General features: G+C 38.5%; 1 protein-coding gene across 2 annotated transcripts in view; it reads right to left on the bottom strand.

The window, feature by feature from the left end:
• The window catches only part of LOC122404105 (gamma-aminobutyric acid receptor subunit beta-like), a 43887-nt gene that overhangs the window by 13837 nt on the left and 11851 nt on the right, over window positions 1–18199 (bottom strand). The window contains exon 5 of one of the 2 annotated variants that reach the window (XM_043407999.1): window positions 5211–5355. In XM_043407999.1, coding sequence (XP_043263934.1) covers window positions 5211–5355 — 145 coding nt within the window. The remainder of the gene's footprint in view (window positions 1–5210; window positions 5356–18199) is intronic. The other variant, XM_043408000.1, reaches the window with a different exon arrangement.

The raw sequence follows: 18199 nt of genomic DNA, 5'->3' as shown, positions 1-18199 counted from the left end.
GAAAGCAGGGTCGACGTTCCATAGGAAATGGGTGCGCAGGACGTGAATCCGTGGTTAGAGAAGGAAAGAGAACTGTTGCGAAGGGAGCGAGAATTGCTAGAGCGCGAAAGACAATTGTGGCAGAGAGAATCTGCATCGCCGTATACTGGCAGTGTTAGCAGCCAAATGACAATGAATCTGAGGACGATTTCGGAAATGTTACGAGAATTTACGGGGGAATCTAACGATTTCGAAACTTGGAAACAGCAGGTGGAGGTGTTACGCAACAGCTATCAATTGGACGACAATTCAGTTAAGATTTTGATAAACTTGCGACTGAAAGGCAAGGCATTAAAATGGTGCCAATCAAAACCGAGTCATCTCTCGATGTCCGCTACTGAATTGCTCGCAGAGATGAAGGGAGTTTTCGATCATCGTCCGAGCAAGCTGGCGCTACGAAGAGAAATGGAAGCTCGAGCGTGGAATCGGAATGAGACGTTCTACGATTATTATATAGAGAAGCTAACGTTGGCGAACCAAGTCAACATAGACTCCGAAGAATTAGTGGACCTGCTGATTGATGGCATTCCGGACATCCGCCTAAGAGACCAGGCGCGGATGAATTGCTACGGAAGTGCCGAGGATTTATTACGTGCGTTCAGGAAAGTGGGGCTTGGAGAAAGCACCAGAGTGGACCGGAAAAGACAGCCGACCCCGAGACCACCGACAAGGCAGGATGCGATCGATCAGGAATTTCGATGTTATAATTGTCATTCGACGGGGCACATTAAGAGGAATTGCCCGAAGCCGCTGAGGACTTGGGGATCTTGTTACAGCTGTGGCAGCAACGAGCATCGTGCAAACGCTTGCACCTCAACTTTAACTTCGACCGGGACGTCTAGAGCAGCGAGGGCTTCCGAGGCAACCAACGTCCATCTCGTCCAACCATGCTCACTCAGAATGCGTTTACAGTACCGATATCGTTTATGGTCGGCGATAATTGTGGTAGGCCAAAAGAAATCGAAACGGTAGCAATGCTAGATTCAGGATCGCCGGTAAGTCTAATGAAAGAAAATGTATTAGGAGGCGAGTCGTATAAACGCATCTCGTCAAACGATCACATCTATTGCGGCGTAAATGGGTCGCGGTTGAATATAAAAGGCATTTTCGAGCAACGGGTAAAAGTTAACGGATTACCACTTAATATGAATTTTTTTGTTGTACCGAATACCACTATGTCATGCGCGATAATTCTTGGACGTGATTATATTTTGTCGGCGAAGGTAAACATTTCTTTGGGAACGGAGTATAAAATCAAAAGTGCAACCGCTGCAGACCCTGAAATGGAAAATTTTGTAACGGATATTATGAACATTGAGATTAACGATAAATTAGATTCGCCGGTAGCCAATTTAAACATTAATCAAGAAATTTCGGAAGAAAACAAAGCGAAAATTCGAAATATTTTTACGCGTCAATATCTAGAGCCGATTCGACCCACGGAACCCAAAATAAACGCAGAAATCTCGTTAGCGATTAAAGAACACCAACCGTTTCATTTTTCACCGCGAAGATTGTCATACGCCGAAAAAGGAGTGGTTCGGAAAATTCTGGACGATCTATTGGAAAAGAACGTTATTAGGCCCAGCAATTCAGAATACGCGTCACCAATTGTACTAGTCAGAAAGAAGAATGATGAATATCGTATGTGCGTTGATTACAGAACCCTTAACAAGTCGCTCTCGAAAGATAATTACCCTCTACCTTTAATCGAAGACCAGTTGGATGTACAGAACCATAAGAAATATTTTACGCTCTTGGATCTAAAAGACGGCTTTCACCACATACGCGTCGCGGAAAATTCAATTAAATACACCTCATTTGTTACGCCTTTGGGGCAATTTGAGTATTTGAGAATGCCGTTTGGATTAAAAACGGCGCCAACGCGATTTCAACGATTCGTAAACGAAGTCCTAAAGCCCCTTATAGATACAGGTGATGTAGTTGCGTATATTGATGATTTCCTGATTGCGACGGAGACTATCGAACATCACTTGGACGTGATAGCAAAAGTTTTTAAATTACTCGTGGAAAATAAGCTAGAATTAAGAGTAGATAAATGTAAATTTATGTTTTGCGAGATAGAATATTTAGGATATCTGATTTGCGAGCAGGGAATCTCTCCCACTATACGCGGTATCGAGGCCATGTCCAATTTTCCGTTACCAAAAAGCGTGCACGATGTGCGTGGTTTCGTTGGCTTATGCTCCTACTTTCGAAAATTTATTGAGATCTTTTCTATATTAGCAAAGCCCCTTTACGATCTGCTACAGAAAAATGCAGTATTTAAATTCGAGTTAAAGGAATTAGAAGCTTTCGAAAAGCTTAAATCAAAATTAGTAGAAGCACCGATTTTGTCAATTTATGATCCCCGCGATGAGACAGAGTTGCACACCGATGCCAGTGCACTTGGGTTTGGAGCTATTCTAATACAGAGAAAATCAGACATGAAAATGCACCCTATATTCTATTTTTCAAAGAGAACGTCAGAAACAGAAAGTCGGTACCATAGTTTTGAGTTAGAAACGTTAGCAATAATATATGCACTTAGGCGGTTTCGAGTATATCTACATGGTATTAAATTTAAAATAGTTACAGACTGCAACTCTTTAACGCTAACATTGAGCAAAAAGGACGTAAACCCACGGATTGCGAGGTGGGTGTTAGAATTGCAAAGTTTTGACTACGTGATAGAACACCGGAAGGGAACGCGAATGGGGCATGTAGATGGTTTAAGTAGAATCAGTATTGGGGTAATCGAGGCTAATTCATTTGAGTTCAATTTAAGTGTATGCCAAAATCAGGATCCTACAATTAAAGAAATTAGGGAAAAATTGGAAAACGGAGAGGACAAATTTTTTGAGATGCGGGAAGGGTTAGTATATCGGAAAAGAAATGATGACCTACTTTTTTATGTTCCGCAAAGTATGGAAACTAATATTTTGTTTAAATATCATGATCAACTAGGTCACATGGGAATAGACAAAGTGTGCGAGAACATTTCGAGACATTATTGGTTTCCAAAACTAAGAGGAAAAGTCCAGGCCCACGTGAAAAACTGTCTTAAGTGTGTAGCCTTTTCACCACGGTCCGGGAAACTTGAGGGATTTTTACAACCACCAGAAAGGGGGAGCAGGCCATTTGAGACCGTACACATAGGCCATTGCGGGCCGTTAGCGATAGGGACAGGCACGAAGAAATATTTACTACTTGTAGTAGACGCATTTACGAAATTTGTGAAATTGTTTGCGGTCGTGTCGACGACTACGGCGGAAACGGTGAAATGTTTAAATGAATATTTTGCGAATTACAGTAAACCAAATACTATAGTTTCTGATCGCGGAACATGTTTTACATCGAAAGAATTTAAAGATATCGTTGACGAATTACAAATCAGACATGTCTTAGTCGCTACAGCGTCACCGCAAGCCAACGGACAAGTCGAAAGAGTTAATAGGATCGTTGTACCTATGATTGCGAAGCTGAAGGACCAGAGGAAATGGTTCCAAGTTCTAAGCGATGCAGAATTCGCATTAAATAATTCTATAAATAAATCAACGGGGGAATCTCCAAGTAAATTGCTATTCGGAATTAACCAAAACGGTAAAATCTCGGATAAGGTGCAGGAATATTTAGATCAGGCAAACGCGCAGGAAAGAAATTTAGAGACACTCCGAGAAAAAGCAAGTAGAGAAATCAAAAACTCACAGCAATACAATAAAAGATATTATGATAAGAAACGGAAACCACCATCTAAGTATAAAGTGGGCGACTTGATAGCCATAAGAAATTTTGACTCAACCCCTGGGGTCGCACACAAATTAATTCCACATTTTAAAGGTCCTTACGAGATTATTAAAGAATTGCGCAATAATCGTTACGTTGTAGCTGATGTAAAAGGATTTCAGCTAGCTCAAAAACCATACCAGGGTGTGTGGGAGCCGGCGAATATGCGTCCGTGGCAAATAGCCACTGAATAGTATTTTATATTAATTAGTTTTTTTTCTATTTTTATTGTTTTTCATTATTACTGTAGTTTAAGGAAAATTTATGTAGTTGTAATGCGCGAATTTTTACTTATTAACTTGTCAGCGATATAGTACATAAGTAACTCTTGCGTGTAACAAATGTGCGTTTTTTTTTTGTTCTTCTTCTGCTTTAGAATGTAGCGTAAATTATAGAAATACTGTTCTTAAGCATAGGGAAAAGAAAAGGTAACCTTAAGTCAGGTATACGGACAAGAGTCGATACTTGTGATTGTTCGAGGACGAACAAATTGTCAGGAACGGCCGAGCTGTAAACCACAAGAGCGCGTACGGCACCAAGGACCTTCCTGGCCGTTGGTTTATGGCACTTAGCCTGAGCGAGACCCGTAGTCGCCAAGGTTAGGGAAAGCGCTCCGTCGGATTGCACATGGCCCACCCTAGCGGTGGGTCCCGTTTTTCCAAATTGAGAAACGAGGAGTCAGTCGAGCTAGGCCCGCGGTAAGGGGCAGTTGAAATAAAAGATAACCGTCCTCAGTAGCTCTTCGCATTTTTGTATACGCTTTCTGCCCTATCCCGTTTTCGACCATCCTTACATTACTGAATATTAGGACCAATTCGACAGGAATCATAACGAATACTTTTTTCCATCTAAATGGAAAAGAACGTTAAGGAAAGTATTTTGCACCTTAATTCAAACGATGTTCATCAGCAAAACTTTGAGAAAAAAGCAGTTTATTATCGTATGGATCACTTGGTATACAAAAGCGTGTTCTTAAGGGGCAAAAAGTCACATCGCGCTATATCGCCATATTGCAACAAACAATAAAAGAACGGTGTGGTCACCCACTGGATGACTCTGCATTAGTCGGGCGCGAATTATAAACTCGTTTCTCAACAGTTTGCGAAAAATGTAGTATAATTATTTGAAAGTTCTCCCTGGGTCATGTTATACTTGACAAAAAACTTTTGAACGATCTATTTATAATAGAATAAATTAAGCTGATCAAATTATGTGTTTCGCCGTGTATAATCCAGACTTTGGAATCTTTTTTTCGATCAACAGCACATTGTTTCGCTATAATGCGATTAAATAATTATGATGCCATTAAATACAAATAAAAGGGATAATTTTCTAATTGGTTGGCAATGTGTTAAGAAGGAATAATGATATATATAAAGTCGTACCGTAAAGTTTGCTGATATCCTTGCCAGGATGAATGAGGTGTTGTGGTGCCGGCGCTGCCTCCTCATCGGCTCGCCCGTTTATGGTGTTCTCGAGTGTCCCACCTTTGCTGTGTGCCTTTGGGTCGTGTACCTTGAACCGCACCTCCTGGACAACACGGGACCACTTACAAGAGACACGGCAGTTCGGCGTGGGGTGTCCTTCTTCGAGGAGAACCCCTTACTTTTGTAGATTGGCATGCGACATCGAGGATGGGCAAACGTGAACTTTACTACTTTTTCTTTTTTATTTTTGTTCATACCATGATGCAATTATTACTTTAACACGCTGACTCCCACATTACGTTACTAGGCAGAAGCGAGCAACATTACTATAATACAAGATAATCAACTTCTTCTATTTGTTACACGTAGAAGAAGAATTAGAATTTAAATTACAGAATAAAACACGTCACAATTCAAAAATTAAAATTTAACTATTCAATTGTGTGAGTGTTACGAATAGCTATGTATTGTTTTAATCTGTCATTTATTATTAAGTAAATACAAAAGTCAGAGTATTTAATAATAGGTTTTCAAATAATTGCTGATTTTAGGTAACAAAATCGATTTTTGTTATTATTATTCAAACCATTGCATATAGGAAATCTCTTCTCAAAATGTTGAACATACATTAAAAATATATTAGTTAAAGACAGACACAAGATTATATTACTAATATCAACAAAGATTACTTTGTAGACACAGACGTAGTAAAAATCTTTAGTATTCATCTAGTTCAAAAAGCATAATTCTCATGTCGTTAACAATATCTGCTTATTATTGGAACGTGGAAATAGGAAATATGCATTTTACGGTAAGAGGTTGGAAAGGAACATTTGAAAACGTACTGTGTAGAGTTGGAAAGATGATTAACGGGGATTTTCTGTACACGCAACTTGTGTACCTCTATAACTTCCAAAATATGCGTTGCACGAAAAAATTTTGTATACAAAAGTTGCATGGTTTAAAAGGGTACATTATGTAATGCATTTATTTTTTTTCATAAATGGAGGCGTTTCGTAGATTTGAAGGTCAACTTTGTTTTTTTAAATAGAATACTGAAGGAATAGGCGTGTTAGTATTATACAATCACAGCGTTCACTTTTTTGAAGTTCTTTATTTTTGCACGTCGTTCTCGGGCAAAGGTTTCGAGAGGACTTTGGTCTTTCTTTTACATTTTTCTTTACGGGGCTGTCGCCGTTTTCTTTGGACAACCCCCTAAAAGGTGGGTTTGACTAATTATCGAGTTAGAATTCCGCCAAATCGTACCGTCCCCCTTCTTGTGCCTGCAGCACGCTTTCTTGAAGCGGGGCTACGATTTGACGGGGGTTGCGCTTGCTGGCGAAAGTGGCAACGCCACGGAATTTCCCAAGGTCCTAGATCGGCAGCGTGACCAGCCGATGATCGCTTGACCTCGCATCGAAGACCCTTGGGGAAACTCAGGGTTTATGACACTAGCGATTTATCATCGAGGCCGTTAACAAATTCTTGCTACTGACATGCTTTTTAAAAACTCTAATTACCGAAACGGCTTTCTCCAAGATAGCTTCGCTGTCGTCCATGTCATAAACCGTGCTAGACGTTTGCTTGTCCGATGTCTTTTTATACTTTTCACGGCTAGCCGCTACAATACTATATTTTTTATATCAAAATATGGAATATGGATGGAAGAAAATCGTATTCTGAGTAATAAGGTATTAACCTTTATTAGCCCTAGACCTAATAGCTAACGAATAATTTCACTTCATTTCTTGGCAATTTTCTTCAAGTAATATCAAATAATGAGTAATAATAACTAATGAGTAATTGCACTTTATTTCTTGATCATTTTTACTGTTTTACAGAAATCTATGATAAGGTTAGGTTTCCAACTTGGTATTACGTGAAAAAAATTGTCAAGAAATGAAGTGAAATTCCTCCTTAGCAATTAAGTTCAGAGCTAATAAAGGTCAATACTTTTTTACTCAGAATTCGACATTCTTCTTTATTTTGATATACAAAATATAGTATTCTATTTAAAAAAACAAAGTTGACTTTCAAATCTCCGAAATGCTTCCGCTTATAAAAATAGTAAATGTACCCCTTTAAACCATGCAACTTTTGTATACAACATTTTTTCGTGTAACACATATTTTGGAAGTTATAGAGACGCACACGTTGCATGGGCCAACAAATGTGGAATATCACACGAAATATTCATTGTTCGAACTTGGTATTTTAATATATTTTTACAACAAATGACTCGAAGAATCGGAGTAGAAAAATATGCGATCCCATTGAAAAACAATATAATTGCATTTTTCAGGTGCACAGTTGCACTAATTACAAAATTTGGTTCGTAGAAAAATAGTCACTATCATATCATTTAACTTTTTTTAAGACTTTTATTTTATGAATTTCGAGATATAACCTTGTAAAATTCAAATAATGTGAAATAACACAGAAAATTACAGAAATCTAAGTAATATATTTCTACAATTTTCCTGAATTCAAAGTTTTAAAGGGAGGGACATTTACTAAATTAATAAATTTACATTTTTCAGTGACTTTAAACATTGTAAAGCAGCGTTAACCACTATCATTGAGAATAAATATTTATAATTAAACTTTCCAATGGCATAACAAGGCAAAATTTAGTCACACGTAAATATCAAATTGATTATTATTGAACAAACGAGCGGATGTCAAGTTAGTGAAAAATAAAATAACAATTTTATAGGTTTCCAATAAACTCGTCATCAATCTACGATGCACATACTGACTGGTTTTCTGGAAGATTATTTTGCTAATGAATAATTATAATTTAAAAAAGTCAATGGCTATTAATCAGGCAATTTTGACTAACCACGACATTTCAAAGAGTCTTGATAGTTTTTATAACTTTTCCAGGATAAATAATTATGCACTTTGGGTTCCTTAAAATCTGTAGAAATAAATCTCGATAACTTTTATTGCCAGACAGTGCCAAAATTAGCCAATTTCTACCATTGTTCTTTATATTCATTATTCGTAAATAAAATTTATCCAGCTCCATGGATAAAGTTGAGTTAAGCGAATTTTATTCCCGAATAATATTTATAAATTTATATTTCTAAATTAAAATCTCTCACGTATTTTTCAAAAGGGCATTTAAACGAGCATAACTTAGTTCATAAATTTTATTCGCTATTCCTGAATAAAATTTACCTGGGGTAACGTGACAGTCAACGTGTTAAAGTCGAGCAACATAAAACTCACCTGACCGTGGGATAGATTTTTGCTATTCCTCTGTTTCAAAGCGTTCTGTTTTACTCGATTCGTGTTTCAAAGATGCAATTGAATCTACACTCACGACGCACGAGGTACTTGCCGTATTAATGTCACGTTTCGTGCTACTCCCGTTTAAACGCGTTTGAAAGTAGAAAGTGGGGGAGGATACTAACGATGTCGCATTTGTCCGTGCGTCATTTTCATTAACGTCGGCTGTTTTTCCGTGGCCATAAAAACGGGTGGATGAAGTGACTCGTGATGTTGAAAAATTCGATTTATACGCACTCCCCCATTTCGTGTACGCCGTGTCAAAGAACGAGTAATTAATTCGTTCGGAATTAATTAAAACGAGTACACCCGACGACATTTTAACGCGCAACATACAGCATACAATCTGTCTGCCATTACCGTCTCCTTTCCAGCTTGCCTTCTGTCTCCGGCGTTTTCTCGCCCCTTTAATATTTTTCGTTCCCGTTTCACAATCCGCGAGATTAAAAGAAAATTTATAGTGCATCGTGTTCTCGTGCACGGAACGCGCCGTCCAGCGCAACGCGACCGAATGGGAATTCATTTCACAGAACCTTTTAGCGTTTGACCTTTCGCGGCTCGTTCGTTTTTTTATTTTCGAGCAATGAAAAAAACACTTTTTTCGGACGGCGAATCGAACCGTACCGCTGTCGCGGGATCGCGAACAATTTCGCGACAAATCGTAGCGAAAGAAGCAGCGAACAATGAAACGGAAGCATGGCGGAAGAAATGAAGGTCGATGGCAGAAAATTAACTATTTTGGTGCTGCACGAAGAAGACAAATTTTACGTAACTTGCATCCGTGCATTTCAAGGAATCAAAAAGCCATAGTAGCTTAATCGACAATTTAAGGAAATAATATAATTTTTGCTCTAGGTAGTCGAAGACACTTGTTGAACTATTTAAAACGTATCGATATTATGTAAGTTATTTTTATGTATTTGTTTGTCTATACAATGTTACTTAGTATAGATACATACGTAATTATAAAGATAATACGTAATATACGTAATTATCTTTCCATTTATGGGCCACTTCACGCCAAATTGAACATTTTTATACTTCGAGATTAGACATTTTTATGATATTTGAATATGTTGCAGCCCGTATGAAATTAGGGGAAGTCAAGTTATCATTTAGATATGTTCGTAATTGTTTAAAGAATACAAGTCTTTAAAATTTGTAATTTTTATGAATCTTTTTGAAAACTATTTTCATAAATGAATTTTTAATTTTGGAAATATTAATATACAAATAATAAACATACCTTTATTTTGCAAATTTTTGGCCGCTGATAGAATTCTCAGAAAAGGTGAAAAAATTACATATTTCTTCTGTAATCTTTCCCCGTTCGATCGAGCTTTTCTCATTCGTGAATATTAAAAAACTATAGCTGAATGTAGTAAAAAATGTCATAACATACATTTTTTTTCAAATGAAGGTCTCGTCATTGTTAAAGTGTCGTTTCAAACAGGTCTGTGCACATTTTATTTGAAGTAATATTTTATTATTTTTATTTCACAAATAATGTAGAAGACTAAATAAATTGTTTGAAAATAGCTTTTTATATCAATTATTTTGCTCAAATAAAATGACAAATAATTTGACGTAATAATTACTGAATTAATTGAAATTGAAATTAATAAGAATTAATAAGAATTCTTATTTATACATTTTATTTTTTATTAATAAATAACATTATTATATTATACATCGATGCTCTTGTAATTATATTGTTCATCTTTATCACTTCATGTGTAGGTACAGTCCAATTATTTGGTATATTTAATTATCCGGAATTGCTCCAGTCCCGAGTATATCGGACAATCGTAATTCTACTGTGTTTGAAAATTATTTAACTAAATGAATTGTACTTAATTAAACTACCATATAATTATGCTTAGAATGGAATTTATAATTGAATTGTATTTATTTTCAAAATTGTTCTCGTTTCAAACAGTCCATCAGAAAGGGATGAATATAGTAGTAAATCTATCATTGTAGCAAATCCAGCCTCACCATAGTTGTTATACATATACGGGGTGATCCACGCAACTTGTGCAGCTCTGTAATATCTTAAATATACGTCACGCGAAAAACTTTTATGTACAAAAGTTGCATGGTTTAAAGGGATACATTACTTTGTATATTTATTTTTTTTATGGGTGGAGACGTTTCTGAAATTTGAAGGTCAACTTTGTTATTTTAAATAGAATACTATATTTTGTATATCAAAATAAAGAAGAATGTCGAATTCTGAGTAAAAAAGTATTGATCTTTATTAGCCCTAAACCTAATAGCTAACGAGTAATTTCACTTTATTTCTTGGTAATTTTCACTATTCTGTAGAAATCTGTAATAAGGTTGATTCTCCAATTTGATATTACGTGAAGAAAATTGTCAAGAAATGAAGTGAAATTATTAGTTAGTTATTAGATTTAGGGTTAATAAAGGTCAATACTTTTTTACTCAGAATTCAATATTTTTCCATATTTTCATATAAAAAATATAGTATCGTATTTAAAAAACTAAAGTTGACCTTCAAATCTCAGAAATGCCTCCACCTATAAGAAAAAGTAAATGCACTACGTATTGTACCTCTTTAAATCATGCAACTTTTGTATACGAAATTGTTTTGTGCAATGCATATTTTGGAAGTCACAGAGCTGCACATATTGTGTGGACCACCCTGTATATACATATATACAGGGTGTTCGGCCACCCCTGGGAAAAATTTTAATGGGAGATTCTAAAGGCCAAAATAAGATGAAAATCAAGAATATCAATTTCTTGACTGATGGTTCATTAAAAAGTTATTAATAAAATGCGCTAGAATTCGGGGGTATGTTTATTCACCAAAAATGATTGCAATTGACCTCTGCAACCAAAAATAATTTTTTTTAAACGATTTTAAATTTGTTAATTTCGTCGAAAATTTCACTACCTATTCGAATTTTTTTCTCGAACATGCATAGGATTTCGGTGGTATGTCTACTCACTAAAAATGATTGTAATTGCGCCCCGCAACCAAAACTAATTTTTTCTGAACGATTTGAAATTTTTTAATTTAATTTTTTAATAACTTTTTAGTGAAGCCTCAGTCAAGAAATTGATATTCTTGATTTTCGTCTTATTTTGGCCTCTATAATCTCCCATTAAAATTTTTCCCAGGAGTGTCCGAACACCTTGTATTTAGGCCCCGCTTTGCAAAGGAGTCAACATTCTGTCCAATAGAACCCATATCTCATTCACGATTCATACTTTTACGACCTCAATTGTATCTAATGTTATACAATGATCTACTTATAAATGCCTCAAAAATTGAAGTCACAATCTTCGATCTTAAAACAATCTATAATAAAATAAGCAGCCATCGATACCTTATTTTTAGTTTCTTTCTAATAATTTTTTGACACGGAATTAAACTCTGTAAGCAATTGGGTGTGTTGACACGACGATGCACGGACATTTGGCGAACGCGTCTTTCCGGTTTCGACTCGTAAGTACTCGTACAGGCATTAGCCTCATCTGTTCTTATTTCTGTTTCTTACAACTGTTTATCCAACCGTTTGTGTCACATGTCGAGTCTCCGACGAGCTGTTCTATATTTGTGGCGTATATTATATCGGGCACTTAATTAATATTCCTTTAATTACGTATACTAACCAATAGGTTATAACCCAGACAAAAGGATTTAAGAAACGAGTGTCGGAAATATAAAAGTTGGAATCAATCATGTCATTATTCGAGTGCGCGTCGAAATTACGTGTGGTGCATCGAAAGCGAGAAGATGAGTATGCTGAGCTGCGTCCGAATTGAGACCTTGAACAAAGACAATTTTGATAAATGGAAAATGCTAATGGAGCATTGCTTGTACAGTCTACCACCGATTGTCGAAAATTTTCGTTGTGCCATCGAGTCGCGAGATGAATTGCCATCGCCGAAAGTACTTCGCGTTAAAATTATCGAAGACAGCGAAGCTCGCAAGAATGACACGCGCGCCATGTTACAGGACGCGATGATCGCGAGTAAAAGTCGATATTCGAGCAAACGGAAACCGGTCGGCGGCAAGTCCGAGGACAAAAGTGAATTTCAGTTTCGGCGTCATCGATGCAAGAAGAAGGGACATAAAGTCGCGGATTGCAGAAGCAAGAAACAAGACAATTCGCAAACAGCGAACAACGCGGAAAGCGTGACATTGTGCGCGACGGAAGCGTTTTCTGAAAAACAAGATGCGTTGACGCAAAAGAAAGTTCGTTCGCAGCGACGTGGTGCTTGGGCAGCAGTGCAACCTCGCATATGTGTGGGCAGTTACGCGATTTTATCGAAATAAACGATTCCAAACGTGGCAAGCTAAATTTGGCAAATCACGCATCGGCGAAGATTCTCGCGAAAGGTACGGTTGATTTCGAATCGGAAGTTCACGGTGAAAAGAAAAACGTACATTTGAGTGAAGTGCTCCACGTGCCGGATCTCCGCACGAATTTAATATCGTTCGCCAAGATGACGAATAGAGGTTTTGAGGTTATCTTCAAGAAAAACCACGCGGAAGTGATCGACCGAAGAGGTGCGGTGAAGTTGCACGCGAATCGAATCGGCAATCTCTACCACGTACGTGAACGCGAGCAAGCCAAATGCAGCGCAATCTTCGAACGAGAAGAAGCTGGAAGGTCATCGAGTTTGCTGGAAATATGGCATCGTCGTATGGGCCATCTGCATGTGTAGGATCTGAAGAGGGCCGAACGAGACAAGGCTATACAAGGTCTGAAACTCGGCAAAAGCGGGGACAAGCTGGATTCACCTTCATAGATGAGCATTCCAGGTGGTGTGAAGTACGCTTTCTCAAAAATAAAAGCGACACTCTCGAAGCATTCAAGGAAGTCAAGGCGTCAACGCAGAGTCAAAAGGGAAAGAAAATTAAATTTCTACAATCGGACAACTGAAGAGAGTACATAAACTTCGAGTTCGATCGCTTCTTGAAGACAAACAGAATTCAACGACGTCTTTCCATTACATACAACCCCGAACAGAATGGCACTGCCGAGCGGAAAAATTGAACGCTCATCGAAATGGCGCGATGCCTACTCATTCAGTCAAGGCTGCCACCGTCGTTTTGGGCCGAAGCAGTTTCAACTGCACACTACATTCGGAATACATGTCTAACCAGGAGCTTAGATGGTCGGACACTGCACGAACTGTGGATAGGAACAGCTCCTGACGTAAGTTTTTTCCGTGAGTTTGGATTTAAGGTGTTTTATCTCAACAGATTACCTAGCAAGGGGAACCTAGATCACCGTGCCAGAAAGGGAATCTTCCTGGGACATGCGTTGAATGCAAAAGGGTATAGAGTGTGGCTCCCTGAAGAAAGGAAAATCGAAATCACGAGGGACGTCAAATTCCTGGAAACCTACAGAGCATCGTCGAAATCAGTTTTTGAAGATTTTGTCCAAGACGAAACCTCTGACCCGAACGAAGGACGAGCTGAGAATCTGGACATCGAATTAGTACCTCTAGGGGCAGTGGGGGACGATGTTTCGGCCGTTCGGACAATTCTTGAAGACACTGGAGAAGATCGTGTGAACGAGATAGGGATGACACCGAAAAGAGGACCAAGAAGACTGACCTTGCTGCGGACCGGAAGAGTGGGAAGACCTCGGAAGTTATTCCACGTCCGTCGAGAAGAAACCCAGTACGCAGACGCCGAATGCGCCTTGCTAGCGGAGGTACCTATGAGGGAGGCCATTTCAGGCCCGGATGCTGAAGAGTGGCACCGCGTAATAACGAGCGAAGTGAAATCCATCCTAAAAAACAATACTTGGAAATTGGTAAAATGCCCTGAGGGCCGACAAGTGATCGGATCTCGCATAGTACTCCGAAACAAGTACAATCCTGATGGTACGCTCGAAAGAAGAAAGGCACAAATTATCGCTAGAGGATTCGCCCAGCGCTCAGTATCCATTTTAATCAGACGTTCGCACCAGTTGCCCGCTTGAGCTCGATTCGCCTGCTAGTTGTATTGGCTGCGAGCGAGGGGATGGATGATGAGGCAATTTGATGTTGAAACAACCTATTTGAATGGAGTGCTGGAAGAAGAAATCTTCATAGAAGTGCCGCTTTTACTGTCCAAAGCGCTGAAATTAATCAGCGATACAGAAGCTGTGGGAAGCGCGATGTCGAGGTTAAGACGAGAAACATGCTTAAGGACTTGCAAACCGCGGACAGAGTCTGCAAGTTGAGAAAGTCACTATATGACCTTCGCCAAGATGGAAGAAGCTGGCACAAGAAGTTAGACGATGTACTGAGAGAGTTCGGAGCGAGATCTTCCAAGTCAGATCCTTACATATACCGATTCGAGCAAGGGGGAGACTTGCTGTACATTGCCGTGTACGTAGATGACATCTTAACGTTCCCCCGAAGAACCGATCTTATAACGAAGTTCAAGCATTATCAAGAACATAATCTAAGAACGGCAATCTGCGAACAGCTTCGCGCATGCGATAGTGGTTCTCACTTAGCATGAGAAACTCTATTTACTGACGTATCGACAGCCTTACAGTCTTGTAAGTGAAAACCACTATCACGCGTACGCGTACAGGCGGAGCCTTAAACGTTAATAACTTTTTAACGAAACCTTAATTAATAAATTGGTATTCTTAATTTTCATCTTATTTTGGCTTCTAGTATCTCCCATTAAAATTTTTCCCAGTGGTGGCCGAACACCCTGTATACAAACGGAAGGTCAGTCGAGCGCTAGCGAGAAGAATGGTGGTCCCCCTGGTGGCTTGTACGGGAACATAACCGGCTGAACTCCCTGTATATAAGCTCCTCAACCGACTATCCAATATCTTGGTGTCTAAGGCAGAGTCTGCCCCTCTTCTTTCCTTTTCCATCTTTCATCAACAGAACCCCACATACCTATTCCCACTTGTAGTGTTGACAAAATAGGTCAACACCGAAAATGCGTGTGAGAGATGATGGGAAATGAGAAATGGTCAACTGTAGCCAGTCAGACTTGTACTTCTCAGACTTCGCCAACTTACCAGCTCGCAATAGTACGTTAGTAAGTTTTTTTTTTTTAAGTAGTAAGTTTTTCGAGCAGTGATCTCGTAATGAAGAAATAACTATATAAAGATAATCTGAAAGGTTACTAGGCAACAATGAGTGGCAAAATTAATACATGAAATTAATTTACATAATATCGAGTTAGTATTAAAAAAAATAAAAACAAACTTTGTAATATTAATTTGATATTGTGTAAATTATTTTCATATATCAATTTTTCCATTCACTAGACACGTAACCCTTTAGGCGTTTCTTTAATATTCTTTAATTTTTTAGTTGTGATACTTACGTGTTCTTCACTGTTGTCGTTCATCAATAACACTGTTCTACAAATTCAATTTTTTTTTCTGTTTTTCAATATCCACTAGGTGATTCTTGTAGAGCTTTGTACCCTAAACACGAATCTGAAAATGGAATTGCTGTATCACCCTCAGTTTTCGAAAAACACGAGTTTTTGTGAAAACGTACAATTTTGGGCAAAAGCGAGGTATTACGCGAAAATTAAAAACATCAGACAGTTCCAATTAATCTTAAAAGATAGAGGAGAGATTCCTGAATATGCTAACATCGATAGTTATAATATTTTGTGCTTTTGAACGGTTGTAAATGATCGCCAAAGTTTGAAAAAGTGTCGAAGTACGTACTTTATACACAATACTTTTGCATATTTACGAAAAGTTGTTTACCTGACACGAAATCTATACATAGGATCTGATTCTGCAGACATTTCTGAAGAAGAAACTGACCAACAGAAGTGTAAAAGCTGTTCTCAATTGTCACAGGTCGAGAAAATGTGTATTTGCAACGCGTGCACGACGTTTGACCGCCACGCGGCCATCGCTTGCTTATCTCGGCGCGGCAGTGCCGTAGCTACCTACAAGCGAAACTGGTATAATGGTGCAATAGGGTATGCACTCTGTATACAGGGTGTCCCGTAAATAGTGTAAGAACCGGAAATGGGGGGTAGGTGAGACGATTCTAAACAACAATTTCCTTTGCAAAAATGTCGGATGGGGCTTCGTTTTTGAAGTATTAACGAAAAACACTGACCAATCACGGCGCTCGCCTTCCGCGCGCTCAGGGCCGTCCGACCTCGGAGAGCCACCGCGCCGGGTAGGTAGCAAGATGCGCGTTGAAAATACATCGAGGAACGAGTACAAATAATTAAAAATACTACCACTGCAACTGCTACCTAATTTCGTGAATTACTACGTAATTAGTACGTAAATTACTAAATGGAATTTACTTTTTATTAATTATTTGTATTCGCTGTTTCCAAGGAAGAAGGAATAAAATCTCGGAATTTTGAGAAAATTAACCCTTCGCACCCGAGTGACGCTTCTCGCCAGAGTGTTTTAAAATTAAAATAAGAATTATTATCAGAAAATTAAAATAAATACGGTAAGAACCATTTGTAACCGTTTGTTATTAAAAACTGTACTGAAAAGCAGACTGGATTTCTGCGTACCGAAACATTCCTCGAATGCAAAGGGTTAATAGAGAAATAATTGAAATTCGACTTACCCATTCATCTGCAAGTTGACCTACTGCGCTGACAATAGGGCCCGGCCAATGCACCGCTGTCGATCACGGCAAGGTCGAAGACCCGAACGAAAATCAGCTGATGGGCCAGCCCGGTCACTGTACCTGCTTCTCACCCCGAAAATACTTCACAGCACGGTCACTAACACTTTTCACTTTCGCATACGGATGCGTTCCGTTGCACCCTTCTTCGATTGTTGCACCTTCCTGGGTTGATAACGGTGTCTGGATGTTGTTCCCTCCTGAATTGTTGTTGCTCCCTGAATTGTTGTTCCTTCCTGGATTGTTGTTCCTTCCTGGATTGTTGCTTCTTCGAACCTTGCTCCCTTCAGGATTGTTGTTCCTTTTCGCTGGGATAATGGGCACGATACGTGCGGGCGGCTTTCTTCGCGTTCCCCTTGGACTCCGCGAAAACGAAGAACGTACGATAATACTCTGCGTTTACGCGTTCCATCGCGTGCGTCCGCTTCTGTTCAGAAACGCGTAGGTTCTGTGAAAAATTTTGACTGACAAATTGCATTTCCCTCCCCGAAAAAGTTCCAGGTAGGGCAACCCATTGTCGCGCGATTCGGAATTACCTGCGATCGGCGAACGTGCAGACCATGCTTTTGCCGTGTATCGCACAAAGCCAAACGTCTCTTCGGCTAGTTGACCCTGGGGAGTTATTTTTTTATTACTGCAAAACTGCCGCAAATGTTTGCTGCTAACCGTGCGTTCGACTCTTCTATTCGAATTTTTATGATTCACCGTGAATATTTTTGTACACAAAACATATTTAATTGTACAACAAAAATATTTAACGAAAATATTAGAAAATATTTCTTCTTGGAATTTTTATTTCAGAAATAAAAACTAGAAGAAATATTATTTAATATTTTTGTTAAATATTTTTGTTTTTTGTTGCTCCAATATTTTTTATTATCGCATATTATCTATTATGTAACTGCCTCCTTCTTTGTGGATTATTTTTTATAAACAATACCTTTTTATTTTATACTCTTAAAATTTAAAAGCATGGAATTTTTCATGGTATATTCTTCTTTCTTTTTTACAACAAATTTTCCATGAAA

Source organism: Colletes gigas, unplaced genomic scaffold, assembly GCF_013123115.1.
Source record: "Colletes gigas isolate AHSC1104 unplaced genomic scaffold, ASM1312311v1 Colletes_gigas_Sc00103, whole genome shotgun sequence".
In the NCBI taxonomy this organism is placed as follows: domain Eukaryota; kingdom Metazoa; phylum Arthropoda; class Insecta; order Hymenoptera; family Colletidae; genus Colletes; species Colletes gigas.
This window is presented reverse-complemented; position numbering and strand designations above follow the sequence as displayed.